Genomic DNA, 15,117 nt, shown 5'->3' with positions numbered 1-15,117 from the left:
GAAGATCGGTGTTGGTGGAATTTTGCAGTGAATGCAGGTTCTAAAAAATGATCAAAGGGCTGTAAAGTATTCTGCACTTCATCATTTAGTTTTATTGACACTGAGTGAAATTTCCACTCTTTCTGTGATGGATTGTAGAAGTTTAGTTGGGGGTTGACAGTTCATCCATCATATCAGGCTGCCTAACCTTGCAGTAAATGAACAATAAAAGTCCATTATTTATACTGAGAATTTTTGAGAAGATGCTTTAAGATGGCAATTTGTCGTTTGAAAATTTGATGTTTTTCTTGTTTGCATTTGTGTTTTGTTGTTCTACGGGCTTTTCGGTTTTTTGCACAAAAAGAGAAAGCTGCTTCTATTTGCCAAAATTCTCGCTTTTTGTTCTTGTCCGTTCTAATTTTTGCGTTTTTAAAATATGTTTAGCTTTGCCAAAAAAAATTTCACAAAAATAATGACTTGTAAATTCATCCTTATATATGTGTATATATCAGGGTTTTTTAGCTCCCAACCTGAAATTCGTGTCAAAGCAGTTTGTTCTCAGCCCTTTCTGTGCCGTAAAAGTGTGAAAACAGAAGTGGTGGTCTGACTCCTAGCATTGCCATCAACAGCAAAGCGAACTTCAGGCCAGTGTTGCCATCAGCCCTAGGACTCCCTCCCATCGAGTGGTCTGTCTCTGAAAACCAGACAAGCGCAAAGCCCCCGTGCACAGCGAGGTGCCGCTCGTTTTGTGGATCCTACTGCAGAGCAGCTACTCGTGTGCACTGTGCCAGTGGGTTGTGGGGAACGGGTTTCCATTCTGCCGCTTCCACAGGCACTGCGTGGGTGCAGACAAGTATGCGGTGGACATTCTAATGTGGAAATAGGCACGGTTGCTGTCGCTGAACTAGTTTTTCCAGCAGCGACTACTGGGAGAAAAGAGTTGTGGCCTTGTCTAGTCTGAGTTTGCAACGTAACGTTGAAGAGCTGAACGTTCAGCTGCCATCCCTGGACGCACTAGCCATGGCGAGGTCTGTGGTTTCCTCCCATCAACCTGTTTGCACGTCTGCGTATTTAGAAGTTGTAGGAGCTGACAGGAATCGGAGCCATAATGCAGCATTTTTACCAACTCATTACCACATTTGCTTTGATTATGACTTGGAACACCCCAGCACCCCCCAGGTGGTAGAGGCTGCACTTCTCATTTCAGTGGCTCATTTCAGGTCTAAAATCTGACCTGAGGTTTTCTTCAGACTTTCTCTTTTTGTTGTTTTTTTTTTCCCCTTTAGTAGACATTGTTTGAAATTCTGTGTTTGTTTTTGGTCTCCAGTGGAGAAGTTGACCTCTTCTTGATTTCCCCTTGCTTTATTTCTGTTCTTGTAAATTGTTCTGGGAAACACTTCTGGGAGGATTTTGTAAAGCTTCACCAAGAAGAGAGTTAGGAACAGAGCTTCTCCTCTGTTCTTTGGCTGGGGGGAGCACAGGAAGATGAGCCTCTCAAGCCTAATGCTAACCTTTGGAACTTGCCACCCAACCTCTTTCTATCTTTTGATTTTATATTTTTTCCTCTATTTTGCTTTGTCACTTTTTAGTACTAACCTTTTATTTCCTGAAAACTGATAGTGCAAGTGCTGAAATGGATGTATTTCTCTTCTTTCTAGATATTATAATTATTCCTGCTCTTCAAAGATCTTCTCGCTGATCTCTTGTCTGGTTGCATGACAGTGCCACTTAACTGCACCAATGTTTGTTTGAAAGCTGTGCAGTTCAGTAGGCAACAGACTAACTGGTTTCTGGTTTTAGATAAATGGACTAGTGATGAGCCCAGACTTGGTGATGAGCTTGTGTGAAATAGAAAAACTACACAGTTACCCAAACCTGAGAGCTTAGTATTACTAATTGCCACATACCTGGTTTGTCTGTCCTTTCACCCATAAGTTATTTTAAATTACTCTCTTACTCTTGTAAGACCAAAAAGAACCCCTAGCAGAGTATTAAATCGTGCTTGTAGCAGATCAGCCGGACGTCTCTCTGCAGGTGCATCCGAAGTGTATTGCAGATAACCCTGCAGAGCCCTTATTGAGTCGTACCCTTAAAAAAAAATGCTTAGTGCTCTAAATGCTGGGGGTTTTTTACAGATGTTCAAGCAGTTAAGTCTTCAAGAAAAAATTTTCGTGATGAACTTGAGGAATATGGAAAGATTGAGCAAAAAATCAAGATTTTAAATGGCACCTTGTATGTGGTGCTTCATCTTTCAGCAGTTACTGGAGGAGTGGAGCCTTTTAGCAGAGCACATATTCTCTCTGATTTTTCTTTTATTCCTCCTGTGGTTTACCACAAAGTAGTGTCTTTTAGCATTAAGTTTATTTATCGTTGTTTTAGCTTTCAGAGATTGGAGATTTTCAAAGCATGGAACAGTTGCATGGAATCATTACATGAAATTGTTTCAAAGCCCTTTTAGTGCGAGTTGACTTGATTTCAGTCTTACAAAGATAATGTCCAAAAATAAATTTAATTAGCCTCCAAAAGTGCATTTTCCTAGTGAAGAGCTAGGGTTTGTCACTGCTGATTTTAATGAGACATCTGGCTAATATCAGTTCGTAGATGCTGCTAGGAAAATATTCCATTAATTGTATTCAAAGTTGCTCATGGTGTGAGCTTTTGAGATAAAGTATAATGGTGATTACCCTCAGTGTAGAAATCAATTTACAAACTTTCTCTTTTGTTTGCGAGGGGAGTCCATCAAGGTTGATCTTTCCTAGCTGAATAACAATATTCCCTGGGAGGAAAATGGCAGTATCTCTTCATTGCTCCCAGGAGATCTTGTCAAAGAGCTGGGGATGTGTATAAAAGGTGGGAGGGAGGAAGGGGGTGAAAGAAGGATAATGAACCAGAGGACGTGACTGATGTATTAAAACCTTTAGGAGGAAAAAGGAAGTTGAGATGACTGGAGACAATTATTTTGACTAAGGAAAAATCTTTGCTTGTTGAATTCTTCTAAAATGTTAGACAGTTTAATTTCCTAATGCCCAATCTTCCACTTGGGAGCCAGCAATAAGTATGAGCATGTAAGTCTTTAATTCCAGCCTTAGGTGAGAAACTGAATTTTTTAAACTTTGAAGTTCAAAACCTGGTTTGGGGTACCATGGTTAAACACGCCTTGAATGCCCAATTTCTCTTTAAAGGAAAGATTACTCTATTGTGTTACAAAGCAGGGTTTATCCTTCCGATCTGGGTCGGTATGGGCAGCCTCCTCTGCAGTGATCTCCAGATTCTTGGTCTTTTTAAAACACAAAATGGTTGGGTTTTAGTAGCGAGGGTTCTTTTTTCAATTCTGCTGCGTGGATGACAAACATTCCATCTCCATGCTTGGCTAAACTCCATCAAAAGCACATTATCTCCCACTCCTGTGGCCAGCTGTCTAATTGTATTTGTTGTAGCCACTCACTGTTGGAACACGATACTAGCGAAGAGCAAGAATGATAAATTACTCACTGTGGGTGATAGCAATGATGATAATTTTTAATTTCCGTGTTCCTAAGTGAATTGGTAGGGTGGCCTTTACGAGTGCTCATAAGGAGTCAAGCAGTATCGTTTGTTTTATCCCGTTGAAATGCTGCGTGTTCAGCCAGCCATTTTCTCCAGAAAAAAGCTGTAGCTTTCAGATATATCTGAATTAAAACACAGACTTCTCTTCCCATTTCAGCCTAGGGCTCTGAAAGGAAGAGTACAAATACTGTGTACTAATATTCATCATTATATATGTTGAAGTACATGTGACCTTAATATATTTTGTACGTTTTATGAATAAATGGGGGGAAATAGGTTCAAAATAATTTTTCTGGGAGGGAAGAAAAATATGTTGAAGACAAGAGACTCTTACTGGGAGGAGTTGCTTCATTTACAGCTTTTTCATATGTTTCCAGGAACCCCTTAGAAGCCCTCGGTGACAGACAAAGGTCTTAAACTACTTTACGTGAGCTCTTCATCAAAACATGGGTGTTAGAAAATCAGGTGGCGGTTGGTGGCTGCTGTTGTAATCTCAGGAATACGTTATTGTTAGTTGAGTGAACTCTTTGTTGACCTTTGTAGGATGACGCTTTGCAGTCTCAGTAATGTACATCTATTCCTAAATATTTCCTTAGTTCTTCATTTAATCTTCTTAGTTCCCTGTGCAGTTATGCACACTTTGTTCTGGGGTTGGAGATTTTTGTCCTCATAACTCTGTTTTTCTCCTGGCAATTTATTTGAGACCAAGAAGAATAATATTTCTGCAGTGTTTCCTGATATTTAACATCGTTTGAGGTTAGAGCATGTGTCAGGCTAGAGCTGCTGTTACTTATTACCAGTTTAGAAGTCATTATTTTTGGTTTCCTCTGTCACGGTATTCAAGAGACTGGCACTTGAAAGATTCTTCCAGAGAAGGCTTAAGTTCTTGCTCATTAATTGCTGGTGAAGTTGTAAATGAGCTGTCAAAGGTGGAGCAAAAAGATGAGGAAAATTGCAATGGAAGAAATAACTGTTATTGTTATGCTTAAAAAAAAAAGGCAAAAACAAGGCAGTAGTTATAAAACATCCTCTAGAATTTATGGGGCGTGATTTGCTTGTTCCTTTTCTTCCTTTTGAATTTTTGTAAAAAAGATGCCACCTTTAATAAAAACCTGGCCAGCCCCATATTCCACTGTAATATGTTGTGTCTGCGATTGCCTCTATTATGTCACTTGTGATTTTTTTTCTCCTTACTTTTCTGCTTAGCTGCATGTGATAAGTTTTACAAGAAGGGAGGACTTAATCTCCCTTCAAGCTGTAAACATTGGAAATATCTTTCTTTGTAGTATTGCGTATTTAAATAGTTTGTGATTGGCTGTTACAGCTACTGTGGTTTGTAGGAGTGGTCAAAAGTGAATCGGAAGGGAAAATGTTTTGAAATTCACTTTTACAGTACTGTTTCACTGAAATGTACTTAAATCTAAAAGAAAAAACAATCATCAAGTAATTTATTCAATAACATGTAAGGGAAGATGTAAATCTTTAAACAGACAGAAACCAGGGCACGATTTTAGAGCTAGTTTTGTATTATCAGGTATTTTGACTTAGATTTGTGTAGGATTTTAGATTCATGAGATTTTCCTTTTGATTGTACAGGACTAGGGACTGTAGATAAAATTGTAGGAAGTATCATCTGTGTCTACTTCTGACCGTTTCTTCTGCACAGCTGACACTCGTATACTTTAAGGGCAAGGGGGCTGATTTGTTTTAGGGTTTTTCAGTGCTTGCATTTGGGAGTATTGAAATAGGCTTCTTCCTACTGCTTCATGTAGAAGCACAAATTCTAATGTTTTATGTGAAGCTGTTCACAAAACATGGAGATGGGAAATAACTACAAACTGTGAGGCAGCGCCGAATCCCCCAGTACTTTGCTGGTGACTTAGAATAGGAGAAATATTTAGGTTGGAAAAGACCTTTCAGGTCATTGAGTCCAGCCATAAACCTAACACTGCAAAGTCCACCACTAAACCACGTCCCTCTACGTGTCTTTTAAATCCATCTGGTGGTGGTGACTCCATCACTTCTCTGGGCAAGCCTGTTCCAGTGCTGCCAATGACAACCCTTTTGGTGAAGAGTGTTTTCCTAATGTCTAACAGAAGCCTCCTCTGGCACAACTTGAGGCAGTTTCCTCTTGTCCTATTTCTTGTTACTTGGGAGAAGAGGCTGACCCCCAGCTCGCTGCAGCCTCCTTCCAGGTAGATCCGCTTGGAGCTTTTGACTTTCTGGTCCAGAATGTAGCTTGATCGTCTCATTTTCTTTGGAAGCCAATTTTTTTCCCCTCAGTTCTTCAGTGTATTTCTGTTGCTTCAGCCTTGTTTTCTTTTCTCCAGTAATCATATCCTAGGTCTTGTTTGTAAGCATACCAACAGTATTGACCTGATGATTGAAAAATATTTTTATGGCTTAGTAGGTCTTTGTCTAATGTCCCATAGAGATGGCGTATCAGTAACAGTGATCTGATGGGTCCATAAAACTTTGTCAAAACCTTCTCAATCTTCACTCAAAAAGGCGTGTTAGAGACAAGGCTGTCATTCACTTGGGAATGAGATTCTCAGCATTGAGTGATAGGACTTTAAGGGATGGAAGAGTCACCGCTTCCAGCCTCTGGTGCTCGTTTGTCACAAAGGTCCCTTAGTCTTGCCTCGGTTCATTTTTTTAAAGAATATTTGGCCACATGAGAATGTGGAACTTTCCAAACTTGTCTGGAGTGCCTTAGGTTGAAAAGCTAAGACAGGTGCTTTAACATCGGCTTACTGTCTTTAAGACTTTGTATTTACCACTGTGTTGGTGAAATCTGTTCCTGGATTTAGACTACAGAGGAAGAGGAAAAGTAAGCGGAGTGGTTTGTCCACCATTCACATTCCATATTTCACAGTGATAATGCCTGACACCATTCAGGCTGTTACCTTAAATTTTTAAGCGTGTTTGACTTTTTTTCCTTCACAATCTCTCTCTGAGTCAATATGAAGAACATGCTACAGAGCTGGGCCTTTGTAACCGTTCAGAACAATCAGTTTCCTAGACTTCGAGTAGGAGAAGAACACTGGCGCGGGCGGAGGAGGGTTGTAACGAGTCCCCATCTGCTGTAGTTGGAGTTACTCAGCAGCTCTACTCTGGGTCATTTCTTCAGGCTGACACACAACAGAAAAGCGTAACTGCCGTGGGCCCAGCGGCTGGTTTGCTTTAGCCTTTTTGAGAGAGAGTAGGAGAAGAACACTGGCGCGGGCGGAGGAGGGTTGTAACGAGTCCCCATCTGCTGTAGTTGGAGTTACTCAGCAGCTCTACTCTGGGTCATTTCTTCAGGCTGACACACAACAGAAAAGCGTAACTGCCGTGGGCCCAGCGGCTGGTTTGCTTCAGCCTTTTCAAGAGAGAAGGTGGAAAGCCAAGGTGAGCCCAGAGAGGCTTTCAGAGGTGGAACTGTGGAGTGGATGGTCTTTCAGGTGGTCTTTCATGCATCTTCCAGTTCATTATTTGAAATCTTTGGATTTCTGGGATTTTCACAAGGCTTCTTTGTCAAGAAAGCAGCCAGCCTTAAAAGACTGTGTAACCGGTACTGTCAGGAGACTGTTTAGTGTGCAGACATTTTGAACGTGTTTTCCTCTTCAAGCTGGGAAGTCCCACTAATGAACTATACACTGAAGAGAGAGGCTCTTCTGGAGGTGGGGAGTGGGGTGGCAGGAGGGACAGAAGTGTTCCCAGGAATCTTACAGGGATAGTTCCTGTTGGGAACTGCAAACTGCTGGAAGCACCAGCATGGAGCATGTTCCGTGGGTGGTTATGCTCTGCCGCTGTGCCCAGGGAGCTCTTGTGGAAAATGGTGTTAAGCTACGCGGAGGGAAGGCGAGCAGAACCCCTCGTACCGTGTGCGCGCGTGTGCTGAGAGTCGTGGGAGCTGTTGAGCACAAGGACTGAATTTTGTGCTTTGCACATCTGAAAGGCTGTTTCCTCAGAGTTCCAGTTGCTGTTCAGGTGTGTGGGTTATTTTGGAAGTTCAGACTGAAGTTCAATATATAATTATATGCAGTCACAGTGGGCTAAATATTCTCAAGTAGAACAAAGGTGTGATAACAGCTGATCAGCTGATTTTTTTCTTTTTACTTAGGGTTTTTAGCATGCTTGAAAGCATAAATCTGAGCTTCTACGTCTTAGAAGCTTGAAATGGAGCAGAAATTGCAATAAACATATTTTAATGGTAGATTTTTTTCTTGAGTGTCACTATTTATCATATTTGCATTTCCTCCTTTTTTTTTATAGGCAGTTGCTGGTTATTTTGATATATTTTTTGAGAAGAACTGCCACAACAAGGTGAGTATTTGGGGTTCTGCATGTTCAAAATGTCATTGAGAGATGAGGGTGGGTCTGGATTTTGTTCTGCTGCAAGGTGTTTGGCAGTGAGTCTGTTCTGCCGTAGCAGACGCTTCACGTGCATGAGTGTTTGGTAATTGATTGATGTGGAGTGATATCAAAAATGTTGTTCTTAATCAAACTCTTGAACTCTTCCATTGCAGGTCTTGTTTTCAACTGGTCCCCAGTGTACCAAAACCCACTGGAAACAGACAGTTCTTCTCCTGGAGAAGCCGATTCCTGTAGAAGCAGGTATATTTAAATTCAGTTGTGGTGCAGCAGTGGTTGTGTTATGCTGCTGTCACCATTCAATTTAAATCTAAAATACTTGGAAAATTATCTAAGTGTTGAAAAGAACTAGTAAATAAATTTTTCCGCTGCTGCTAAAGACATTTTTTTGTCTCAACAAAGCACTGGGAAATATCTGTCTATACAAAACTTGTTAGAAATAGAGATAAATGTCTGTGTAGGAGTATTGTAACTGGGCATATGCCTTTATACCTGTGGAGCTCCATACTGTAATTCTGATGTATCAAAGCATTTCTGAGGCAGAAAAACATTAGACCAGTACGTTGCTATTAACATTCCCTTAATTTTAACATTACTGATGTTCCTCGGTATCATAGTTGTCAAGTAATTGCATAGAACTTTTTGTACCACTCCTGAACGACGCTGATTTGTTAAAAAGTCATTAATTGGTGTGTTGTACCTGGCACTGCGCAACTACTCTGTAAATTGAAAACACTTTTAGACAACTCGCAGCTATGAACCTGATCCATTGAAGTGTGGAAGATGCTATTCTGATACACTGTCAGTTTTTGTAAAATGGGTAAGTACACCTTGAATTTGATGCAAGTGAAAAGGCTTGTGTTGTCACCAGGGATAACCCAAAACTCAGATGATAAATTGTTGAATTAAGGTTTTGAAGAACTTAATGCTCGGTAGGTGTTTTAATTAGTTCTATTTGGTTAAGTCTTGAAAATACATTTCTGTGCAAGTAGTCGAATATTCCTTGCTTTGTGACACACAAATGTCCGTGACCATCACAGGATAGTCATGCAAGAGGATGGACAACTAACAAGTCAAGAATTAAGTCTTGCCTTTCTATTCCTGTAGAACTGCACTTTCTTTCAAAGCGATTACAGTAGTTAGATTTTTTTGCTATTTTATTATTTTTTATCGTTGTCCACTTAACCACCAGGTATTTACTCACTGCTGCTGAGCTCCCACCCAGTGTGTTAATCCTCTTTGAGGACCTTGCAGACTAGCAGGACCAAGGGAGGAGCCTCAGAGTGGGGCTCGTTTCCGCTGGTCAGTTAATAAGCTCATGGTATACCTGGCTCCCACCTGAACAGTTTATAAATAGATTGGACGTAGTAGGGGAAAGAATACAGATACTTAAGTGGGTGCCACAAAAACTTGAGGTCAAGAGGCTTAGAGACGCTACAGAGGAGCTGGTGTAGGTGGAACGTTGTACCTCTCTTAACAGGCCTAATGACCAATGTGCAATGGTGAAAGCAGCATCTGCCCTCAAAGATAATCTGCTTTCACAGTTGCCTCTTCCAGCTGTCAGCCATGACAACATTTGACCAGGAGCTGCTTTCCTGAAGGCACTATGGTCTATGTTACCTGACAAAGCATTTCTCTCTTTGATGCTTCGACTTCGTATTCTTAAATACTTTTTATTTGCATATTCTTAGGTCTTGTCGCTTCTTGGGGCTCCCGTACGCCTTGGTGCATTGGTACTCGGCTTGCGTTCTGTTCCGTTCCTCTTTCTGGACAGGCAGACTAAGGTCTCCTTGCTGCAACCCATTAAATTTCAATGTCATAGAGCGGGAAGTGACATTTTTTAAGTCCAATGATATTTGTTAGGATATGCACATTATTTAATATTACATAGATCGTTTGACATTTACCGAATGCGTGAAATTACTGGGAGGCGTGCCTGGCTCTAGAATCGCAGTCTGGGTGCGGTGACTTTCTGAAGACAGCTGCAGAAACAGTGTACTTTGAGGCAGTGGACACAACCTAGCTGACCTTCAAGATCACTTTTGCTGTAACTCCTTCCTTTATTAGCTCATTTTTTAAAATTATTCCCCTAGCAAATCTTGTTCCAGCTGTGGTTCTCTTCTCTTTAGACCTATTGCTTTCTCTCCAACATTATTTAAGTTCCTTTTTTCCAGCCTTTTACCCATTCTGTCTGGCTTTATATCTTGCATTAAAATTACCACTTTAATCTAGCATTCTCTACCTGTTACTTTTAGTGTTAGAAAAGGTCCCGAGAGAAACTCTTGGTGTAACTTCATTTTCCTTTGTAATCCTTGTTTTAATTGCTGTGGGCTATTTGTTGTTCGTGAATGACATAAGCCCATCAGGGCAGAAGGTATTTCCTGATACACCTATAGGAATGTTCCTTAATTTAGGTTTGGGGTTTTTTTAAATCATTCTCTCTGACTTGGATCCTTCTCCTTCATTATTCCAAAAGTCTTTTCCTCAAGACGTGTTACTATAAGTACAGATTTCCCTATCTTCCCTTTTTTTGTATGTTTTTATTTTCTTTGTAAAAATGGTGACTAAAATATTCATCTTGGTCATTTGTGGTTAACCATATTCTTCAATCTCTTCAGTCTTTCACTTTCCATTTTAGCAGCTGAACAAACTGCTCAACCTTCTTTTGCAGAATATGTAAAGTTGCACTTCCAGCTGTTTCTCATCTGTCGCTTGTTAACGGAGTAGCACTGCTTGTTACCGTCTCACCATGCATTGTTTCTGCCCAGCATGTTGAACTGAGCTCCACTCCAAGTGTATTTGGCTTTTGAGGAAACTTTTTGTCTTCAGATGGACTTTTCTCAATGCAAGCTAATTGAAGAAAAAAGTAACTGTATTTAATTAGCATTATTTGAAGGCTTCAGTCTCTGCACCCATCCCTGTGTTTACCAGTATTCATGAATCCTCTGTATAAATTCTCAGAATAAGAAATGTATGTATGGCACTGGGGGACACAACGAAGAAAATCCACGTGTGACTAATTGTATACCTAAAATTATTCAGGTTGAAAAAGACCTTTAAGATCATCAAGTTTGCATCTAAACCATGTCCATAATCACCACAGCTGTGTTTCGAAGTCTCTCTGGGGATGAAGACTCCACTGCCTCCCTGGACATCCTGTTCCAGTGCTTTACAACCTTTTTGGTGAAGAAATTTTTCCTAGTATTCACCTTTCCTCTTGTCTTGTTGCTAGTTACTTGGGAGAACAGACTGAGTCCTACCTTTCTGCAACCTCCTACCAGGGAGTTGTAGAGAGTCGTGAGGTCTCCCTTGAGCCTCCTCTTCTCTGGACTAAGCAGCCTCACTTCCCTCAGCTGCTCCTCATCGAACTTGTTCGCTAGACCCTTCACCAGTGTTGTTGCCCTTCTCTGAACCCGCTCCAGCACCTCAACGTCCTTCTTGGAGTGAGGGGCTCGAAACTGGACACAGTATTCAAGGTGACCTCACCAGTGCCCAGTACAAGGAGACAATCCCTTTCCTCCTCCTGCTGGCAACACTATCTCGAATAGAAGCCAGGATGTTGCTGGCCTTCTTGGCCACCTGGGCACGCTGCTAGCTCATCTTCAGTCAGCTGTGAAGGACCCCAAGGTCCTTCTCTGCTGGGCAGCTTTCCAGCCGCTCTTTCCCAAGTCTGTAGTGTGGCAGGGCGTTGTTGTGACCCAAGTGCAGTACTTGGCTTGGTTGAACCTCATACTATTGGCCTTGGCCCATCGATCCAGCCTGTCCAGATCCATCTGTAGAGCCTCCCTACCTCAAGCAGATCAGCATTCCCACCCAACTTGGTGTCACCTGCAGCACTGAGTCAGGACAAGCTCTTTTCTTAGAAAATAACAGAAAATAAATAGAAATAATATGATTTTAGTCTTGCAGTAATCTGACCAGTGTACTCCTGGTGCATTTGCTTTCAGTATTTTAATAGGTTGTGAAAGAGGAATTTGGTTGTATAGAAGCATTTAATGTTTTCTTGTTTTGAAAGCATTTTTCAGACAGGGTGTTAGGTTTTTTTCCCCAGTAAAGAAAAATGGTTCCCTCAGATTTCTAATTCCGCGTAAAATAGTAAAGGCTGACCTAAAGTCTCTGCCAGATGCTTTATAGCTTTTGGGGATATGCCTGAAGTGGTTATAAAACAGTGATTGTATTTGGATTTACTCTATAAAAGTGGTTGAGCTTACAGATATCTGGACCTGTTGGCTGGTTAACAGGAAAAGTCTCCTTTATGCCATGGCAGAATTGTTTTGTTCTGCAGCGTGAACTAGCTCATTTTCTCAGTCGTTTGATGCCAGGTTAGTTGTTGTAAAAATAGATCTATTTTCTCAGCCATAAAAAAGACAGAACGTTTTGATCTCTGGTCTACCAATAAGAGAATTGAGCTGTTACAAGGCAAAGGATGGGACTTGTGGCTCTTTCCCCCTCTTTTGCCGTTCCTGCCGCAGCCTGTGCTAGGCTCTTTGCAAATTCTGAGATGGAATGGGACGGGCTTAATCTGGAGACAGTAAAAGTTACACCTAATTACTATTTCTGATTTGCTACTGAGTTTCAGCTTGATACCTCCTGTGGAAGCCAGCTTTGCGTATAGTGTTAATGGATAATTTCTGCTGATTCGGTTTTGATGTATAAAACGTGTGAGCGGGGGATAGTCTCTTACTATACCCCTGTTCTGCAAAGCTGGTTTTCCTCGTCAGCGACTGTGACGAGAGACTTGAGGCTGATGTACTAATGAAGTCAAACAAAAGAGCGTCAGCATGTTGTAGCTGCTTTAACTGCTTAGCAAGCAGTAAAATTAAAGAAACTGGAGAAAGAAGCCAGAAAAACGGGCTTTTCTCAGACAAAAGAATATTGTGTTGTTGACTCCCTACAGAGTACAAGGCTTTACTTAGCAGCCCTTTCAATAGCTTGAAAGTGTCCTTATTTTGAAAACTGAAATTGAGATGCCAAAGCAGTATCTTTTTCTTATTAATGGTCCAAACCTAAGTGGTTTCCTTTTTGTTTGCTGAAATATTCCATTTCAGTTTCATAAACAAAGAATTATATACAGAATATCCTTCTCATTTGGTTGACTCAAGCATTTACTAAATAAAATGCTTACAAAAATTTTTTAAAGGGTCCACAGAATCTTCTCAGTGACAGCATGTTAAATTAAAAACGGATCTGTATGCAAGCAAAGTCTATTAGCAGTAAACCAGCATAATGTTGGTGTTTTGCGCTCTTGATATTGCCTTGCAGTGGAAATAAAACCTGGATTTGTTCTTCTGTGGTGCTAAAAGGGGCTAGCACAGCAAAACTGAAGCAGAACTCACGTGACTGAGCCCCTGTAAAATCCTTGATGGTCTTTAACTCCGCAGTTTCCATAATTGGGTTGCTGTTTGTAGATGTACAAACTGAAAAATGTCAGTTTGTCTACCTAGGGAGCTTTGATACGAGTAGAACAACACTGGCACAGACAGATGAATCAGAGTGTTTTGATCTGTGTACTGAAATTCTTCAAAATTGTACATCCCAGTTTGGATAATTTGGTTCCGTTTTAGTGCCTGTTCTGCGCTTTGATACGAGTAGAACAACACTGGCACAGATAGATGAATCAGAGTGTTTTGATCTGTGTACTGAAATTCTTCAAAATTGTACATCCCAGTTTGGATAATTTGGTTCCGTTTTAGTGCCTGTTCTGCCTGCAGCTGCAGCATGGTGGCTATAGAAGACTGTCCCTTGTTTCCCCACAAGTCATACCTTCAAAAACAATGCTTTCTTCTAAAGCCCAGTAACGTTAGACCTGGAATTCTGAGGTCGTGCCGGATCTCGCCTGTCATACACTGTATCTTTTGAAATCTGCAGTTTAAAATAATCCTGCCAGCTTTTTGGAAACATTTCTAACATTTCAGCAGGTACTGAATTGAGAATCTCTTCCCGTGGCTGTTTTGTCTCATCGAAAGCTAAGTTCTGTGCCTAGACAGGAAAAGTTGGATGGACTCCTTGTGCCGTTTTGTGTATCACCTTCAAGTTGTGTGACTGCAAGGGGTTGTGGCTCACAGAGCACAGCTAGTTCTCTCGGAATTTTGTCTCAACTGCTGAGAGAGAAAGATTGTCAGAAGGCAATGCGGTTTTGTCTCTACTACAAAAAGCGGTGACTTAAGACTAGTTCTAGGTGAGTGAGTTTGGCTATCACACCTCTACGTTTTGAACCAGGTAGCTTACCTTGGTAAGACCAGGGCTGTCTTGCCTTACTCGCTTGAGTAGGCTGTGTGGACTTTGTTCTAGCAGCCTAGTTCAGTTTGTCTTGGGGAATTGAAACATGCTAATTAAGTGTAAACTTTTCAGAGAATATACCCAGAGCGTGAATGGAAAAGGCAGAATCTTAGAGTTTCAGAAGAGGACGAACAGTGATGTAACAGGAAGGAGTTGGTGAACAGCTCCTTAGTTTATGAAAGCAGCCAACTGGTGGGAGAAGGTGTCGGCCGTGATTACTGCCCGGTGCAGAAGCTGCTTGTTGGGTCACACTAGGTTGGGGATTCAGTAGGACAAGCAGCCAGCTGCAGTTTACGGCCAGCTGGAGGATTACAGGTAGGTTATTGAGTTTAAGGGAGGCGCTTTTGGTCCCACTACAAATGATTTCTGTCCTTTGTTGTTCTTTCTCGTTTTCAGAAGGTAGATGGTATATGGAAATGACTTTCTAGCGAACTTTTCCAGAGTAATGCTCTAGAGACTCACCTTTTTTCAGTTGCATGCTAGACTTGAGTGTTGCGTAAGAGAGTGGGTCCAGTTAGTCTAAACTAGATACAGTTCAAACTGTCAGCCTCAAACAAGGCCAACCTTGTGAGGAGCAGTGTCAGAGCTCGCTGTTGTGTGACTGGGAAGGCACGTGTGACTGCCACTCGGAAGCTTGTGGTTTTTGCAGTGTAGGGGATTCGTAACAGCATTTCTCAGCAGCAGTTTGGTAGTGAAGGTGTCTTTAGCCCAAAGGCACTGCAGTTCTCTGGCAGCTCTCTGAATCAATTCCAGTGAAATCTTTTCTAGGGTTCTTAGGTGTTAATGCAGGTCAGGATAAAGAGTGCTTTGAGCACCGTGTTAGTGGGTGTTATGGGTATGTATGAGGAGACTGCGTGGCATCTTTGGATTTAATCAAATCCTTCCAGGTTAATGAAGTTACAGATAGGAAAAAGGTGGTTTGTTGGGCCTGAACACCCGTAACGGTCAGGCTCCTGC

General features: G+C 41.4%; 1 protein-coding gene across 1 annotated transcript in view; it reads left to right on the top strand.

Moving 5' to 3' along the window:
- The window catches only part of PRMT3 (protein arginine methyltransferase 3), a gene marked incomplete at its 5' end in the record, with an annotated part of 54,760 nt that overhangs the window by 36,222 nt on the left and 3,421 nt on the right, over window positions 1-15,117 (top strand). The window contains 2 exons of the mRNA XM_010136215.1: window positions 7,783-7,833; window positions 8,037-8,124. Coding sequence (XP_010134517.1) covers window positions 7,783-7,833; window positions 8,037-8,124 — 139 coding nt within the window. The remainder of the gene's footprint in view (window positions 1-7,782; window positions 7,834-8,036; window positions 8,125-15,117) is intronic.

The sequence above is a fragment of the Buceros rhinoceros genome, unplaced genomic scaffold (assembly GCF_000710305.1).
Source record: "Buceros rhinoceros silvestris isolate BGI_N320 unplaced genomic scaffold, ASM71030v1 scaffold705, whole genome shotgun sequence".
Classification (NCBI taxonomy): Eukaryota; Metazoa; Chordata; class Aves; order Bucerotiformes; family Bucerotidae; genus Buceros; species Buceros rhinoceros.
Note: the sequence above shows the minus strand (reverse complement) of the source record. Positions and strands in the feature narration are given on the sequence as shown.